This window comes from Balaenoptera acutorostrata, chromosome 8, assembly GCF_949987535.1.
Source record: "Balaenoptera acutorostrata chromosome 8, mBalAcu1.1, whole genome shotgun sequence".
NCBI classification, from domain to species: Eukaryota; Metazoa; Chordata; class Mammalia; order Artiodactyla; family Balaenopteridae; genus Balaenoptera; species Balaenoptera acutorostrata.
In genome coordinates, this window is record NC_080071.1 from 15,382,896 (window position 1) to 15,402,706 (window position 19,811).

The following is a 19,811-nucleotide window of genomic DNA, read 5'->3' on the forward strand; positions in this document are numbered from 1 at the left end:
CTAGGGGCAGTATATGTCAGAATAAATGTGCTAGTGACAAGAAAAAATATTTGACTGGGGCCCATGTTACAAAATAAAGCACGACAGGAGGCAAGCACGATTAAGGTTCTGATGAAGAGTGGAGATTCAGAAAATCTTCACTGTGATTTTTTTTTTTTTTTGACTGTGCTGTGCGGCATGCGGGATCCTAGTTCCCCGACCAGGGATTGAACCCGTGCCCCCTGCATTGGGAGTGCAGAGTCTGAACCACTGGATCTCCAGGGAAGTCCCTTCACTGTGATTTAAAGAAAGAAAAAAAAAGAATCTCAAATGGAAGACAGATAAAAGTAAGAGGGAAAAGAAAAATGATAAGGGAAGCAACTAATACTTATGTAGTACTTTACAGTTTATAAAGTGCTTTTATATCTACTCCATTTGATTCTGTGGAAACCTGAGAAGGGCATTTTATGTAATTCTGATAAATCTTAAAAACTATCAATATATGCATAAAAAACAGAGCAGAGAGATGCTGGAGATTGGAAGATAGGCAAGTCAGGCATTAAACAACTGGGCCCTGGACCAAATTTGTGGCCATGACAATGGGTATGAAACCATAAAATTGAAGAAAAGTCAACAAGAGACAGAGTGATCCACTGAATATGGGGATGGACATAATTGGAGAGCAGGAATCTATTCAAACAGCATACATTTAATTAAGAAGAAGGAAGCACAGCCACAATGAACAAATAAGATCTGGGAATTTTTTTTCGGGTGAAGAAAATTAACTTTGATTTTTTATTAAGTTATTTTTTTTTTTAGTGATGGTAAAATGTCCAAGGTCAGATTCTTAGTTCTGAACTGAAGATAATGACCGAGAGAAGAGGCTTTAACAGAGGTGACTGGGAATTGTGTGTGTGTGTGTTTTTTCCAAGTAGAGAATAGGATTGTACTAAGGAGTTGAACTCCAGAGGGCACCAGGCTAGAATGAGCTAGAAGGATGCTCAGAAGAGTCTTTGTGCTTTATGAAGCACACAACACAGAGACAGTCAAGAGGAGAAGAGGATACCTGGTGGGTCTGGTATCTTGTGGCGCAAGTTCTTGCTTTAGGTGACAAGTTAGTCAAATGATCTCTATATCCCTTCCAATTCTACAGTTTCATGATTCTATGTAAAATTCTGCCTACACGTGCCTATGTAATATGTATATTCAAAGCGTTCCAGCTGAGAAAGATAAAGCGCTTCTTTGACTACAGATATGAAAGCAAGGTACCTAGATAATACAATGATAGGTACAAAAATTTATGAACACGAACAAAAAGTAATGTGTGCAAGGCCATTTGGTAAGATAGTAACAAGCTTAGGATAGAAATAGATCACTGTGGTTTTAGGCTACACTGTGATTTTAGTCCCCAGTTCCCTTTTATAACTGCCTGGAAATGGCTGCATTAGTCTCTAAACCCAGATCTCACTTACATAGTCAAAGGAGTTTGCTGCTTCCCTAACCAGGAAGTGAGCTGCGTGTGCTGGGCACACTGCGGGTACCTGCCCCTAGGAAGGTCCAGTCTGTGAAAGCGTCCTGGCTTGGACAGTGTTTCAAAGGCTGGGCTTTTGAGTCATTGTTTAGGCTCTTCAGCTCCTGCTCACAGTAGGTCCATAGCCACAGTGGTGCATGTGGCTTCTGCCCAACTCTTTCATGTTATATATGAGCATGAAGTTGAGCTCTCGGACAGAGTTTCCCCCTCAGCTCTGTGTCACTGCAGAGTGGAAATGGCCAATCACAGTAACATTGAGCTATAGCTATAGCTTCAGCAGTTTGGTTTTAGCTGTGGAAAATAACGGTTCCTTCCCCAGTACTCATGCCAGCAACACATGTGGTAGCCCAGATTCGCTGGTACACCACTAAGAACAATGCTGAATTTTCCATGTTGAAGTATTTTCCAGGAATAGGTATAAAACTAGGGAAGAGTATATTCTATGTGGTAGGTAGCAAGGGCATGGTTAGTGCTTTGGTAAAAGATAATCATCTTTTGGTTCCTTGCACGTTTGTTCTTGATTGTTTGATGTTATAGCACGTCAGGTGTTCCAGGACAAATTTGTTTATTTGGGCAGATTCACTGAGTCTGTTTCTCCCTGAACTTGGGGAATGCATGTCCTAGAGACCATGTGGGAGAGCACTGTTTCTGTATTTCTCTCATATTCTTGCTTGAAATGTAACATTTACTTGGCTTTGGGGAAAAAAATCTAGCCTTGTAATGAGCCTCCATGTGACAGAGGTGGACACATCCCAGAGACAACCAGAGAACAGTAAGGGATTGCTGCAGTCCAGCCTGGTAAATGCCAGAGATTGCACCTTGCCTTGTTAAACATAAGAACTGAAGGAAAGTCTTTTTTCTTTTTTCCTACCTTGTAAACTGGTGGAGAGCTCTTTTCTGTATAGAGAAACCTATCCTGTCTCTGAATAGTGTGACTTCATCTTCATGGAGAGATGGCAGATGAGTTGTTCTTTATATAGTGTGGTTGACTCCCAACAATCTTGCAAGACATTTTACTATTAGAAATCCATTTGTTTGCTTCTTCAAGTTTTGGATTTTAAGAATTTATTGTCTTTCATTTCTCCAAAGAAGACATACAGATGGCCAAGAAGCACATGAAAAGCTGCTCAACATCACTAATTATTAGAGAAATGCAAATCAATACTACAATGAGTTATCACCTCACACCAGTTAGAATGGGCATCATCAGAAAATCTACAAACAACAAATGCTGGAGAGGGAGTGGAGAAAAGGGAACCCTCTTGCACTGTTGGTGGGAATGTAAATTGATACAGCTACTATGGAGAACAGTATGGAGGTTCCTTAAAAAACTAAAAATAGAATTACCATATGATCCAGCAATCCCACTACTGGGCATATACCCAGAGAAAAACAAACTTCAAAGAGACACATGCACCCCAATGTTCATTGCAGCACTATTTACAATAGCCAGGTCATGGAAGCAACCTAAATGCCCATCGACAGACGAATGGATAAAGAAGTTGTGGTGCATATATACAATGGAATATTACTCAGCCATAAAAAGGAACGAAATTGGGTCATTTGTTGAGACGTGGATGGATCTAGAGACTGTCATACAGAGTGAAGTAAGTCAGAAAGAGAAAAACAAATATCATATATTAACGCATATATGTGGAACCTAGAAAAATGGTACAGATGAACCGGTTTGCAGGGCAGAAATTGAGACACAGATGTAGAGAACAAACGTATGGACACCAAGGGGGGAAAGCGGCGGGGTGGTGGTGGTGGTGGTGGATGAGTTGGGCAGTTGGGATTGACAGGTATACACTGATGTGTATAAAATTGATGACTAATAAGAACCTGCTGTATAAAAAAATAAAATAAAATATAAAAATTTAAAAAAAAAGAATTTATTGTCTTTGTAGAAATAAAGAGGCTGTTTCTCTAGTACAGTAGTTGTCACACTTTTGGCCTCAGGACTCCTTTTTACATCCTTACAAATTACTGAAGACCCCCAAAAGTTTTTGTTAGTGCAAGTTATGCATTGGTATTTACCATATTAGAAATTAAAATAAAATTTTGATAAACTTTTAATTTCATTTAAAATAACATAATAAACTCATTATGTGTTAACTTTTTCTATTAAAAAAACACCTGCTCTCTAAAACTTAAAAAAAGAAACCAGTAATCAGTGAGAATGGTGGTTGTCTTAGTCATCTCAGGCTTCCATAACAAAATACCGTGCACTGGATGGCTTAAACAACAAATTTATTTTCTGACAGTTATGGAGGAAAGTCCCCATGCCAGCATTGCTGTCTTCCTGGCTTTCAGATGGTCACCTTCTGTTTGTGTGCTTAGATGGCCTTTTCTAGGTGTGTCTGTGTAAAGAGAGCTCTCTCTTCCTCTTCTTATAAGGCCACCTATCCCATCAGATTAGGGCCCCACCCTTATGACCTCATTTAACCTTACTTACCTCCTAAAAGCCCTATTTCCAAATAGAGTTGAATTGAGGGTTAGGGCTTTAACATGAATTTTGTGGAGACACAATTCAGTCTATAATAGTGGCATTATTTTATATTTTTATACATCTTTTAGAGTCTAGCTTAATAGAAGGTAGCTACATGCTCATGTCTGCTTCTGCATTTAGTCACTTGTGTTGTTTTGGTTGAAGTAGTCAAAGAAAATCTAGCCCCATGAAAATATGCAGATGGAGAAGGAATTATTTTAAACAGCATTTTCAGATAATAGTGGATATTCATTTTTGATACTATACAAACATTGGATAAGTAGTAGTGTCTTAAAAGTGAGTTGCAAAGTAGAATCTGAAACCATATTAATCAACTTCTTATACTCTCTTCCATTAAAATTTATTTGATTATCTTCCACTTTGTTGAATGTATGCATAATTTTATAACAATATGCAATGGTCACTTGGAAAATAGCAATTCACTGAATTATCCAGATCATCTAAATATTGACACATTTCATAATGCAGTAGCTTTAAAAATCACATTCATTATTATTGCCACCAACCTTATCAGAAAAGTCTTTAAATATTAGGAAGCTGTGTTAAGCTCATGGCGGATACAAGTTTTTCAAATTCTCATTTTTTCTTGAAAGCTTAATTTTTATCATTGGAAAATATTGTCAATTGTTTCCTTTAAAGTAGAAGGTTCATTTCATTGATTTTTGAAGGAAATAACAGCCAGGTATATGAGTCTAAATAGTCATTCTTTCAAACAAAAACGAAAAAGTGGCTAGTTAATCTTGCAACTAGAATAATTACAGAAGTGCTTTCCCTCAAGACAACCATATGTTTATATGCAGCAAAAGTGCTTTATGCAGGGATCTCTTTTCCTCATATAGAATATTAAAAAGGTGTGTATTCAGGGGTTGTGATTAATATAATTAATGCTTTTTATTGCATTATCAAGGGTATTCTTAAGTGAAACTGGCTTTTTAAAAAAAACAACTGAGGGACTTCCCTGGTGTTCCAGTGGTTAAGACTCCATGCTTCCAATGGAGGGGATGCTGGTTCGATCCCTGGTCGGGGAACTAAGATCCCACATGATGAGCGGTGCGGCCAAAATATAAAAAAAAAATTTTTTTTAATTTTAAAAATTAAAAAAATAAGCAATAACTGAGAATGCATGGCTGTGATGAATACAGTGATTACTGATATAATTTGGTGCTACTGCCTTGATTTGTTTTAAGGCACCAGTAGTTTTATTCACCTCCCATTGCTTTTGCACCACCAGTGCAAATGTTAACTCTGTGAAAAAGGCAAGTAACATCTTAGTATTACTATAAAAAATAGTTTTGATCTCACAGACCCTGTCATGGGGTGTCAGGGGCCCTCAGGGTTCAAACACCCCACTTTAAGAACTGCTGCCCCAGTCTGTTGTCTGCTGTCACCTTGGGCCGGGTGGAGGTGGTTACAGGAAGCTAAAAGCAGGGTCCTCCTGATGAAGACCCAGAATTGGGGCAGAGCACAGAAGAAAGTAGAAGAGATGTGAAATGCGAGTTAGGAGGGAGCAGTGGACAAACTTCAGGCATTTGCCTATTTGTGGACTGACGTCTTTGATCTAGCAAACAAAGAGTCCTTGTCTTCAAGGGCTCTGAATTCTTAGCACATCTTTGTTTGCTTTAATTTGATTTGTTGTGATTCATGCAAGAGGAGAGCATGGGTTGACGTTTGCCTCCTGAGCAGGTCCCAAGGTCTGTGGTGGGAATGCCACAGGATTTACACAGCTCCTACCATGTGCTGTTGCTATGGTTTAGTGAACACGTGATAACCACTAGAAATGTGTCATTGTGTCCCCTCCCTTGCCTTGCTTGACCAAATTGAGTATGCGTTCAAAGGGCAAAGTGGAGAGGAAAAAAATGAATGGAATAAAGCAATGTTAAATAGACCTTTTTCTACTGTTGAGGGATCTGACTTGCAAGTTGTCCCAGAGATGACTGAAGGCCTTTGTCATTTACCAATTTAAAAACCAGCCTTTTTTGAAGAACCAGAAGGTATTTTGGCCTTCCTGTAGGAATAGAAGCCTTGTAAGAATCTGTATCCTTACTGATGACCAAGAGGTGTGAGTCTTGCAGTGAAGCCAGAGAGATTCAAGTCCAACATTAGGAATATTTCCGAAAGAGGTCACTGATGAGGAATTGTATTGTGGAGCCTTACTCTCTAGAATTTAATGAAGGCCATCTTTTTTTAAGGGGAGTGATAAAAATGCATTTCTCATTTAAGGTGTGGTGTGTCAACAAGTTATCCTCTGGGGATTTTACTAGCCCTTTGCTTCTATGTCAGGATTCTTTATTCACTACAGCAAAATATATGCATGGGAAGTAAAACAGTCATCTGGATGCTTTGTGTACCTGATGCCAAACATCTGGATATTTGGAAACATCTGGAAAAGTAACTGAAGTTTTCACGAGGGTGTTTAGCATTATGTGGACGAAGCCTCTGGTTCATAATCAGATGTCTGCCAGCCCAAGATTGTTACAAATGTTTTATTAATTTATGAGGGAGGAGGCAGGATCCATTGTAGAATACATTGCTGTTTAGCTTTCGCTAGTTTTTATTTCAGTGGGGTGAGATCAGGTTGTTTTGTTTCAGAATGCTTCAATCTGATGAACATTTCTGCTTTTAAATCCCAAGGAGACGGGAGAGCCAGCAACAGGTCGGAGTGGCCGGCCTCTGTCACGGCCGCCACACAGTGTCTGTGTTTGAAATGTCTAGTCACCTCAGGGGAAAAGATAACAGACCCCAACCACCACAGACACCCCAGAAAAGTGGTTTTTTTGAGCCATCATGGCGTCAGTAATCCATAGACTGCTGGTACTCTTGATAGAAGGTAAAAGATGCTTTCCCCTAGGACTAACGGTGCAATAACTGTTCACTTCATGTGGCCCCAAAAAGAAAACGGAACTTTTGTTCCCTGGCAGGCCCTGAGAGGGGTAGTCTAATCAGTCATAACAGACTGTGCCTTTAAAACGGTGCCTTCCTGAAGGGAGCCCTGCGGATCATAGGGGCCTATTGTGAGAAGAGAAAAAGAAAGTATTGAGGCAGGCGCCAGGCAACAGGGCAAGAAGGAAACACTTAAGTGAGGGGCCTTTAATTTTTATGTAAGTAACCCTGAAGCATATTTTATAGCCACCTCGTAAGTCAGGCCTCAATCTGGCTGCAGACTTTGTGTGGTACCCTGGAGCTGTTGCTGGGGGAAGCCAAAGACAGTCACTGACCTTGAAGGGGACGGAGAGATGGCTGAAGGACGGCAGTCTGTTGTTCATTTCAACATCTGGCTAGCCAGATAATACTCTTTATTACAAGGCTTTTGTAAAACCATCTTTTCTCCGCTGTTAGCCTTTAGGGAAATCATCCCCTAAACTCTGCCCACCTTTAGAGACGCTTTAAGCCACTGCCTCTTTTGCATCCAGAGCCTCCGGTTTATCCATATGGTTTTTTGGGACACTGGTCAGAAATGTCTTTCACAGATGTTGGAGAACAGGGTTGAGTTGTTTTTCTCAGGAGCTGTGCTTTTGCTTCAGCTCTCCTTGAAGTGAAAATGTATCTTGCTTGCCTTGGGTGTGGCCCGTTTTATCTGGGCAGGGCAGGATTTATCCACTTCACAAGCAGAGTGAGCCAAGATGCCGTGAGATAGGGCTTTGCCCTTCAAGCTTGGTACTCAGGGCCTGCAGAGCCGAGTGCATCTCTGTAAATTTGGTTTGTGTAGAGCTTCCAGGCCAGTCTGCTTGGGAATATCATGTTATATTGCCATGACTAGATTAGAATTTTAGAGCTTCAAGATACCGAGTGAGAGAATTTTTTTCAAACTTTTATTAGCAATGAAAACATTCAATGAATCTTTTTTTGTCCCCCAGAAGAAATCTTACCAGGCAACTCAATATAATAAAGCAGAGTTGGATGAATGAGGATAGAAGTCTCAAGAACTTTATTTGTGCTTTTCCTGCCCCTGCCAGGACCCCCATCCCTGGTGCCCCACCATCCTTGGAACCCCCAACACTTTCCTCTGTAACCCTTACAGCTTCCTAGAAAAGGGTTTCACAACCAATAGTATAATCTAAGGTTCTCAAATCAATGGATGTGTAAACCAGGGAAGTTCACGGAATTGCCCAAGCTCACAGTGCGGTAATGGTGGTACCGTGACTTGTAACCTAGGTTTTATGGTCCGCTGTTTAATACTCCACATAGACTCATTTCTGCCCTCATATCCCATCACCCCCACCAGTGTTAGAGCTTAAAGGTGCAAAGAGGGCTGGATGTGTTAGGCAGGACCCCACAGGGATGGGTAGATGGGTGCCTGTGTTTGCAGACAAGTGGTCTAGGATCGATCCCAGCCTGAGTGTTTTCACTTGACATTGTGTTAATTAGGGTAAATGAATTTATTCACATGAGACTGATTTATAAATGATTTATACATGAAGGTGCCTTTTAAGTTTACAGTAGAATATATGCTTTTCCAAAACATATACTTCTTTCTGCCTTGTTGACTTCATTTCTGGTGGCCCTGGCTGTGGAAGTCTAATTCCTGATGCAGTAAGCTTCTCTCCAGTCTCTGCTCAGCCTTCTATGGCTGTGTCTCTTAAATTCACTCCCTACCCTCCCTACTCCAGTGATATAGGAGTTTGTTATTGATATAGGAAACCGATGTCAAAGCTAGTGGGGGAATGAGAAATACCAGTGAAGAGAAGAGTCAAGAAATGACAGGTTTCAATTGCAATAGTACAGTTGTTTTACTTGAAAGTTTTCAGATCATATATTGTCTGGTCTTTGCTGGCAGATGGAAGTTATATGCAGCAGTTTATAATGTACACTAATATATACATGCAAACATGCTCCTGGCTCTCCTGTACGTTTGATGAAGGCCTTGAGAACACCCCCCGAAGGCCATTGTGTAGATTCGGAAAATAATTGGGGATCAGTGTCTTGTTCCTTTCATCCTCATCAGGTTTTCTAAATGAGGCCAGTTTCAAAGGAGAGAAGAGGCGTGTTCATCCATGATGATCTTATTTGAAACAAGTGTGCAGGGGTGGTCCAGATGTGAGCTGTATGAGCTAGGACAACTTTCCTTTGATGTGGGACACGACTTTTACCAACCTTCCCCAAACACATCTTCCCATTTCCTGTGGGATTGTAGTATACTCTGGTTTAATGATTGCTAAAGTAACATAGAAACAAATATGAATCTTGTTCGTATGCTTCCTTTTTTTTTTTTCCCCAGCAGAAGTGAAGGGGGCCCTGGGAATCCATGCTGTTCCTGTAGAACAATGTCAGAAAGTACCACCCTGAATTCATTAGTTGAGATTGAGCAGTCTAAACCTTTACAGAGAAGGGCTTGGTGGAGCTGATAGGAGGGGCCCTTCTAGTTCTTACTGTGGATGAGGAGAGTGGTCAATCTTTCACAGTTTCCCCAAACTGGCATCTATGTTGGCAACGTGTTGTTTTATGTATTTGGGTCCTTTTCACCAAGTTCCTAGGAGCTGTAAATTGGAAGACATTTAAGTCTATTATTTTTAAAGATTAAAGGTATTTAATACTCTGTTTCATAGCACATGTTCTCAGCATGCATTTATCTGTTGACGGAATGAGGGATTTCTAAAGAAAGGCATATATTCAAGGCTCCTCTTAATGTCTATTTCAGTACTATCTACCAGGCTAGTACTATGACTTTTGGGATCTTAATTCAGCTTAAAATTAATCTAATATTGCTTGTTCTGGAGTTGATGCCATCTCTTTCTATTAACAATCTGAGTAGTTCTGTTGTTGCCCACATGTGCTTTCCTCGGCTATATAAAATCCACTTTCCTTAATGTCCTGGACACAATCCCTGATTATTTGGGAGTTACCTTATTATTCATTGTACCTGTGCAGGGACAGTGGGCCAATCCCTGCTGCATTCCTATGACACCCAGTTATAGTAACTATATTTCTTTTTTGTGTAGTTAAATTGGAAGTTGAATCAGTTGTGGAGTTAATGATGTAGCTATCCAGTTTACAGTTGGTAGTCAGAAAGGCTGAGGATTAAATCAGCTAGTCTAATATTGTATAAGCCATTGGTTTCTAAATGCTGGTCCAACAAATCTGAGTCTTATTTAAAAGCACAAATTCCTAGTTCTAACCATGGAGATTCTCATTCAGTGTGTCCTGATTTAGACCCTAAGAATCGTCCATTTTTAGAAGTTCCATGGGAGATTCAGGTGCACGGACATCAAGTGCATGCCTGATGGAATGATTGGGTTTTTTTTGTTTGTTTTTTTTATTTATTAATTTTTAATTTTGGCTGCGTTGGGTCTTCGTTGCTGTGTGCGGGCTTTTCTCTAGTTGCGGCGAGCAGGGGCTACCCTTTGTTGTGGTGCGCGGGCTTCTCATTGTGGTGGCTTCTCTTGTTGAGGAGCACGGGCTCCAGGTGCGCGGGCTTCAGTAGTTGTGGCTCACGGGCTCTAGAGCGCAGGCTCAGTAGGTGTGGCGCATGGGCTTAGTTGCTCCAAGGCATGTGGGATCTTCCTGGACCAGGGCTCGAACCCGTGTCCCCTGCATTGGCAGGTGGATTCTTAACCACTGTGCCACCCGGTAAGTCCCTGATTGCGGTTTTTAGTATATGTGCTGCCGAAGCGAGCACTGATTGCGGTTTTTAATAGTAACATTTTCCATCTCTGTTGGTGTCTCAGATAATTCTGGAGTGCTTTTACTATCATCTTGAATATGTTTATCTGAACATTCTGGGCTGTGTGAGGGAAGGAACATCAGGCTGGCAGTTGGAGACCTGGTTCTAACCTCTGTGTGGACGTTTCATCAAGTTGCAGATATTTGATCTGTCTGGGTGTCAGTCTCATTCATAAATTGAGGGCCCCAGACTCCCCAGGGTACTTTGCAGGTTTCTGACATTCTTTGATTTGGAAGGCTTTGCCCTCCTAGGAATTGTCTTCATCGTCACTGCTCACTGATGGCCACTGCCTCTCCTGGTTCAGTGAGTGCCTAGCTGCTCAACAGCACGTTAATCCCAGCCTGCTTCTCAGGAGAGCTGGTAGCTGTCCCCACATCCAGAAGCACCTCTCTTCCTTTCTCCTGTCACTACCCACCTCCCAAAACAGATTGAAGTAAATTGTCCTGCTGGGAAACAAGTTCTTATGTTGAGGTTTCTCTTAAAGAAAATTTAGGTTGTAATTCTAACCTTTTCTATACCAAGCCTTGCCAGTTTTCACCCATTGGGCTTTTTTTTTGCAGGCTAGAGACACGTATGCATTTGGGCACAAGATGTGACTGATGTCATGGTCTAGGGAGCTGGTCCTGCACTTCCGTGCCCCATTCAACAAGCCTTTTTTTCCAGGAACCTGTGCCTATTTTCCAGAGGGGCTGGTGGGCCCCGGGGCTGAACATGGCATCCTTTAAATCTCTGGTTCTCAGCTTTTGCAGAGCATCAGAATGGTCTGTAGTGCTTTGCAAATGTACCTGCCCATGTCACCCCAGCTCCACCTGGGCCTCCTGCATTGGGCTGTCTGGGGTGGGATTGGACACACATGTCTTTTAAAGGCTTTCCTTTAAACTCTGCCTTCTAGAGCCTCCTTCCCTTCCTCCAGACCCGGCCCATGCACTGTTCCTATCTTCTATAATTATTTTTTGTTTAGGTGGGTATAGATAAATGGGGAGTTGTCATCAGAATATAGTAAACTGTGGTCTGAATCTGTTGAGAAAATTAAGTTGCTTTGAGACTAGAAGTCCTTCAAAGGTGGGAGCTGCTCATCTTAGCATTCCCAGCACACGGTCAAGGCACAGGAACCGCTACTAAAGATTGACTCCTAGTCCCTGGCTACGGAGGTCTGAGGCTTCTTGTTTCCCTCTAAAACATCATGGAGAGTAGTAGTAAGTCATTCACCCATTCGTTAAGAGTATTTTTTTCTTTTTTTTTTAATTTATTTTTTTGAAGTATAGTTGATTTACAATGTTGCGTTAATTTCTGCTGTACAGCAAAGTGACTCAGTTATATATATATACACATTCTTTTTCATATTCTTTTCCATTATGGTTTATCACCGGATATTGAATATAGCAGATGTAAACTATTTTACATAGGATGCGTAAACAACAAGGTCCTACTGTGTAGTGCAAGGAACTATATTCAATATCAGGTGATAAACCATAATGGAAAGGAGTATTTTAACATAATTTCTTGTTTATCCTCTATTCAGTGCAATTCAACAAATATTGAGAATTTACAACATGCTAAGCATTGTTCTAGATGCTGAGGATAGAGTAAGGAACAAAACATAAAATTCCTACCTTCATTGGACATTCTCTTCACCAAAATGTATGTGTCTGTATGTGTATACACACACACACACACACACACACACACACACACACGGAATTTAACATGACAGAATTAAATGGCTGCATTATAGCATTATGAAATATCGTTTTAGGAGAAATCTTTAGGATTTAGGATTGGCCTGAGTATTCCTAAGACCACAAAGGGAATCAGAAAATTTCGTTAAGCATGTGAAACCTGGATTAAATTCACAAAAAATGTTAAGACTAGAGACTGTGTCTTACTAACATAACAAGAAGCCCACGGGTGTCCAGGTAAATAGTTTCTGAAGGTGGAATGAATCAACCAATGGGTTTAGGACTTTGCTCCAAAAAAGGTAGACAAGGACACTGAAAGAATTAAAGTTCATCCTTTGATTTTTTTGGGGCATAAGTCTCCAGAGAGTCATTATTTGGTACAAATCTTTCTTTGACTCTGTGTTCTTAACTCCATGTATTTAATTCCACATATAGGCAGAGTACCTTGGGGCTCTGGAGTTCACAGTATTTTATCTGCTTATTTCACCTGTTCAGCAAAAGCATTAATTCAAGCTGAATGTGTGTATTTCAGGCCTCTGGAGTGCTGCTTTACAAATTACTGCATTTCTGTACCCACCTTGAATGGGTTAGATAGCCTCCCAGAGTTTTTATGTTGTAGTTTATGCTTAAAATTATTTGATTTGGTTAGACATGATATGAACATTTTGAATCTGCTTCTCAAAGAATTTAAATACAAAATTATTAAAATCTTTTAGCATGTCTGTTTCAAAAGTACTTTTGTAAGAAGGAAAAGTATGGTCTTTTTTTTTTTTTTTTTTTTTTTCTTTGTAACTATAAGCAACAGTCTGGGATTCTGAATGCCAGCTAAAAAGATTGGTGGGACAAACAAAGATGACCAGTGAAAAAAGAGCACATTCGGTATGGATTTCAAAATAGCAAGAGAACATGCAAGAGAGACCAAGGGTGAGCTTTGGTCCTGGCTCACTTTGCTGTTTGTGTGTTAACTATAGGAAGAGAAGTAAATAGCCTGCGAGAGAGGGGGAAAAAAAATAGATGTTCTGGAAATAATTATTAATGCTAAAATTTCTGCATCTAATTTTGGAGTGCTTATGTTTGGAATTTCACATGCATGATGATAATGTGTGTTTCAGGTTTGTGGAGAAAAACAGCGCTTTGAGAAGTTGATGGAACATTTCAGAAATGAGGACAATAACATAGATTTTATGGTGAGTTATTTCAGTACTACTTTCAATAAAGCAAACTCAGTTTTTAGCAGTTATTTCCTAAATCCATTTATATTTATATATTATACATACATATGTATTATATGTTATAAAGGATAGGAAACTGAGTATAATATGCTAAAGATCCAATTTAGACTTGCTCTTTTAATCTGTATTTTACCTTTATGGCGTTTATCTGCAGTTTTATTCTTATATATGTATACACTATAGTAAAGGCCAAAAGTACTGATTACAGTACTCTTGTTGACCCTTGAACAATGCGGGGGGTTAGGGGGGCTGACCTTCCCTACAGTGGAAAACCCGCCTGTTAACTTACAGTTGGCTGTCTGCTTACACGGTTCTGCATCCGCACATTCAACCGACTGTGAATCGTGTAGTACCTAGTATTTGCTATTGAAAAAAATTCCCGTGTGAGTGGACCCACACAGTTCAAACCCATGTTGTTCAAGGGTCAACTGTATTTATAGCAAAGGGTGAAGCCACGCATTTGGGAAAAGGAAGTTAACACCTGGCACAAATGCCTGCAAGAGCCAGCTTTAGCTGTCAGTAGTGCTCATAAGAATCCTTAAAGTAGAAACCAAGAATGTTAACCTTTCTGCCTTTTGTACACCCCAGCCAGTGGTTTTCTCCAGACTGTGTTCTCAAAGACTGAAGTGCTTTGGTTTGTAGAACTGACGGTGTATATCCCCCAAATTAATACATAGCAGTGATTTTTTTTTTTTCTCCCTGATTTCCTGCTCTAGTAATTCTGTGAGGGTGTGATCATACTGCAGGTCTCCTTAGCAGGGTAAATCACGTGCAAAAATGTGTGATTCAGCAGCAGGACTGTCATCTTCAGGTACAAAAAGCAAAAGGAGTTTGAGCACTTCTGAATCTATGTACCTAAATCTTAATCCTGGACTGAAGGTGGAATCCACTGTAGAGAATTTCCAGAGCCAGATTACCCTTGAGTACACCCAGGTGTGCTTTCTTTGACCTAATTCAGTTGACCTTGGAAACTTCTGGACCCAGGAGATTCTTTACTTGGGCTTAATTTCCCAGATCCCTTCTAGCCTGGAGCAGATATTCCGTTCAGTTCTTCTGTCGTCAAGTCTTCTAAAACCTGTGCTTGGGATGCCAGGCAGTTTTCATTTGAATTGCTTCAGTGATTATAAAACATGGACCATAGCTTTGCAGATTTCTAACCCTTTTATATGAAAAATGTTTTCTGGGTCCTCAAATTTTATACACTTCCTAGTCCTCAGCCCCTTCCCAAATCAGTATCGGTTGAAATCTTTTATAGAGCTTTTCTGTTCCATAAAGCATATGTGTACATACTTTTTCAAAAGGTAAAAAATAAATTTGAAACAAGGAATACTTTTACATTGACCTTTTAGTTCTTGTTATTGGGATTTTTTTGGAGAGTTTAAGGCTAACATTTGCACTGGTGGCAAATATGTAAAGAAGTCATGCCCTGGCTCACCTGACCAGGATCTTTCCCTCTGCCTTCATAGGGGGAACTTATTTGTTCCTTTAGAGCTGACCTTGCAAACTGGAGCCTCCCAGGCTGAAGCCAACATACATACAGGCTTGTGAGTTTAGTCTGACAGTGATGTCCTTCCATTAAAAAATTTGAAAACTGTGCCTTAAATTACAGATTTCTGATTTTCCGAGAACTAAAAAGTTCTGGAAACGCTAGGTCCCTGTTCGTAGAGTATCAGCTGCTGGAGCCAAGTTGTCCCTGTTCCTCAAGTCTGAAGATAGCCTTTCCAGTCTGTCACAGTCCACACCATTCCCTATTGTATTACACGCGGCCCACTTCACTCATTTATCATACCTACCAGATCTCTCTGCCATTTGAGTTTCTACTGAAATTATAATGATGTTAAGCCCTTTACAACACGTGCACTGTTGACAAATGAGAGCATATTTCCTGTCGGTTCATTTATTCCTATGAACATGCATTGGAGAATCTTATTTAGAGGCTGTTAGTATATGGATATACTATATGTGTGCTCGAGTATATATATATGTGCTCGAGTTATGTGCTGTTAGTATATGGATATACTATATGTGTGCTCGAGTATATACATATGTGCTCGAGTTATGTGCTGTTAGTATATGGATATACTATATGTGTGCTCGAGTATATATATATGTGCTCGAGTTATGTGCTGTTAGTATATGGATATACTATATGTGTGCTCGAGTATATATATATGTGCTCGAGTTATGTGCTGTTAGTATATGGATATACTATATGTGTGCTTGAGTATATATATATGTGCTCGAGTTATGTGCTGTTAGTATATGGATATACTATATGTGTGCTCGAGTATATATATATGTGCTCGAGTTATGTGCTGTTAGTATATGGATATACTATATGTGTGCTCGAGTATATATATATATGTGCTCGAGTTATGTGCTGTTAGTATATGGATATACTATATGTGTGCTCGAGTATATATATATGTGCTCGAGTTATGTGCTGTTAGTATATGGATATACTATATGTGTGCTCGAGTATATACATATGTGCTCGAGTTATGTGCCATCTAGCAAATAGTTGCCTCTTCGGCATAGTATAACACTCCATAGATCACTTAGACCTGCTTTAGAAGAGAAATGGAAAGATGCCAACATCTAGCCGTATTTGTTTTTTCCAGAAAATGAGGCTTTTCTTAAACTGTCTTGGGAATGCAATTAAGTTGCACAACTTCCCTAACAACATATTCCATGTAAAACATAATATAAATGCTTCAAATGTAGCATAAGACCTTTCTATGTATTTATTTTTTGTGTGTGGGCAAAAGAAAACAAAAAAGTGACAAAATCTTTTTTAGCTTATTGAGCCATAGCACCTGACGTAATTTTTTAGTAAATGGTGATAGATTCCTCATGTAACCTAGAGAGTTTACACATCTTCCACAGATACCCAATGGGTAACATATACTCAAAGAAGAATCGAACTCGATAAAAACAATTTAAACAAGATAAAAAAAAGTGGGGTTTGGGGGAGAGAGGAAGAGCGAGGCAGTTTTCAGAGTAAGTGTGAATGTGGGTCCCACAGTCATACCTCTTTGCAAGTCTCTGGGTAACCGTAGAGGGGAAGCATTAGTGAGATATTTTCACTGTAAATAAACTGACTGTCCCTATTGAAAACAAAATAGATACGTTAAACTCTGTTCTGTTATTTACTAAGCTGGGGACTGGTTTTCTCTGTGGCGGATCAGAGCCACTGATGCAGTTGTGGGGAGAATGTAGCAAATCCAAGGCTTTTATGGAATAGAAACTGGTTGATTGTTTAAAATGGAAAGATGGGTCAGAAGTTCTGTTACTGTCCTGTTGGTATGGCGGGGCCCACAGTAAAATTTTACAGGTGATTACCTTGTGGTGTGATTACAGGTGATTTAAATGTTCTTCACTGCAATAATGATCACATTTCTACAATGTACTGGTAATAACTGAGTGTGTTGTATATGCCTATAAGACTTTTTAAAAACAGCTTTACTGAGATACAATTAACATACCATCCAGCTTACACATCTGAAGTGCTCAGTTCAGTGTATTTTTAGCGTATTTGTAGGGTTGCGCAATCATCACTGCAATCTAATTTAGAACATTTTGTTGCCTCCTCCCCCCGCCCCCAAAGAATTCCTGTACCCATTAGCGGTCATTTTTCCCACCCCCAGTCCTAGGCAACTGCTAACCTACTGTCTGTCTCTATAGATATTCCCATTCTGGATATTTCACATGAATGGAATCACATTTTTGTAATCTCTCAGTTCATGGACATTGGGGGTTTTCCCCCCTACTTTTTGGTTATTATGAATAATGCTACTATGAACATTTGTGTACAAATTTTTAGGCAGATGTATGTTTTCATTTCTCTTGGGTATATTCCTAGGAGTGGGATTGCTGGGTCACACAGTAACTCTGAATAACATTTTGAGGAACTATCAAGCTTTTCAAAGTGGCTGCACTATTTTATATCCCCACCAGCAGTGGATGAGGGTTCCAGTTTTTCCACATCCTTGCCAACACTTGTTATTATCTTTCTTTTTGATGATAGCATCTTAGTGGATATGAAATGGTATCTTATTGTGGTACCTCTATAACTTTTGAATTTTTAAAAATTGTAAAATATTTTTAAAGACCCAATGAAACAAAGGAAAAGGAAATTGGTAAGTGAGCTTAGATTTGTGAAATTGAAAATATATGACTATGATTAAACTGAGAAAACAAGTTTGGAGCTCATCTAACCTGTTGACAATTTCATTTCAGGTGGCCTCTATGCAGTTTATTAATATTGTAGTCCATTCAGTAGAAGACATGAATTTCAGAGTTCACCTCCAATATGAATTTACCAAGTTAGGCCTGGATGAATACTTGGATGTAAGTATAGCTGTAACCTTTAGTTCCATTATGAGACTTGATTTATTGCCTACCCTCAGAAATGCACTTCCATAATGACCAAAGAACACTTAAGGCTCCATGCAGTCAGGTGCTGTAGTGCTAGTTAAAAGAACCAATCTGAGTGACGTGATCTGCCAGAGAAGCTGGATTCTTGCAGACCTCCTAGGGCCTTACGTTGTCTTCTGCCAGCAGCCTTTTAGTACTGGAGTCAAATAACCTCTTAGAGCCTTGCTACAGCTTTCCTCTGCTTTTGAGCTCTGTCTGGGTCAAGTCTCACTGTACCCTTCATCCGGGCTGTTGGGCAATGTGCGTTCTTAGTTACTCTGTGGACTCCATCTGGGCAGGGAAAGTCAAACCAAGACTGCTGTAGAGTGATGAATAAATGCTTGGAGCATCAAAAAATAATGAGGAAGTGGACACTAGAGACTTCCTCATGTAGCTGTTAAATTCTGCTTAAAGTGTTTGTGTCTTTAGAAATTCTGCTTTTAGTTCTTGAGAGAAGAGGGATCTAAAGTTTCTCTTTCTCTTGCTCCCTTGCGGAAGTGCTCAGCCAGTTCCCTGAACTTCTTTGCCTAAAAAACAAAGTTGATGTGAAAATCATAAACAGACTTAAGTAGCTGTGTGTGCACAGGATGTGCCCTTGTCTTTTGACTCAGGCTTTTGTTTTCCCTTCTGTGTAGGGAATGATGCACTTGAATTTGAAAGGCCACTAGTAATAGGGCAAGAATTGTTGACCTCAATTTCAAGCCTGTTTCTAACAGTGAAGAAAATAGAAGTACTTCCCTTGGACATCTCCAGAGTTCACCTGCCCATCTTCCTTTAGAGTGAAGCCAGGGAATTACACAGGCGGTACCCTCAGTTTATCACAAAGTGGAGTTGCAGAGTTGGTTACTCTTCAGCTCATGGCCTTGTTTATCAGACCAGCTGGGCTGCCCTTGAGTAGACTGGCCTCATGTTGTCTAAAGACTCTACTCAGCTGGAGCCATGAAAGATTTCCATTGAAAAGTTGGTTTGAATTGCTTTCCTATTTAAAGAATGACTAATACCTTTGACAGAATATTGTATTCAACAGTTTGTTCCTGCTTTGAAATCAGGGTTCCTCTCTTCTCTGTATCCACATGCCCTGAGAGTAGCAATATTTGAATGAAAGTTGGGTGTATTCCTAATGGTGTTTAGTTCAGTTTTGTCGTGGCTGCACAGAGCTCACTTCAGGCGCCAGGATACAATGACAGGTAGTAACATCAGCGCCTGTTATTCACTGTGAATCTTGTGAAAAATCCTGCTAAGCTGCTTCTTCATTTTCTTTTCTAAGCTTTGCCCTTGTTCAGAAATTTTTTTTCAGTTCTGACTCATAAACTAAGATGGAACATACTCTCTTCAAGACAGCTAAGATGTAGAATTCTAGATTAGACCTAGGAGAAAATCTGTTTTCCTGAGAATTTATTTGTAGAGTAGAATTCCTCTTAAAAGTTTGATTTTTTCCCAGAACTCTGTATTTCTCTAACTTCCTGGTCTGTTGGTTCCGGAATTTGATAGAAGTGGTTAGAAGAATAATAACATAAGCATATAATATATAAATGCTTCATTAGTTTACAAAAACCCAACCTTGTACGTCATCATTGACTTGTTCAGTAAATGTTTATTGGCGTCATCCATGTGCCAGATATTATTCTAGCCGCTCATCTGCTCCCCAGGGAAAGGCATGACTTATGTTACTTGTAAGAAGGATTGACTGATTTACTTGACCTCTAATTTTATCTTAGAGCTAGTTGACTTCCTTTGGGATGCCTGGCCCTAGAATGCAGTGAATGGGGGAAAGGTTCCTGATCTGTGCTTTGGGAGCCCTGAGCTT

At 39.9% G+C, this 19,811-nt stretch overlaps 1 protein-coding gene across 7 annotated transcripts in view; it reads left to right on the forward strand.

The window, feature by feature from the left end:
* Positions 1 to 19,811, forward strand: part of FMNL2 (formin like 2) — a 312,348-nt gene that overhangs the window by 261,948 nt on the left and 30,589 nt on the right. For all 7 annotated transcript variants that reach the window (XM_057551489.1, XM_057551486.1, XM_057551490.1 and 4 more), the window contains exons 10-11: positions 13,469 to 13,543; positions 17,828 to 17,938. In XM_057551489.1, coding sequence (XP_057407472.1) covers positions 13,469 to 13,543; positions 17,828 to 17,938 — 186 coding nt within the window. The remainder of the gene's footprint in view (positions 1 to 13,468; positions 13,544 to 17,827; positions 17,939 to 19,811) is intronic.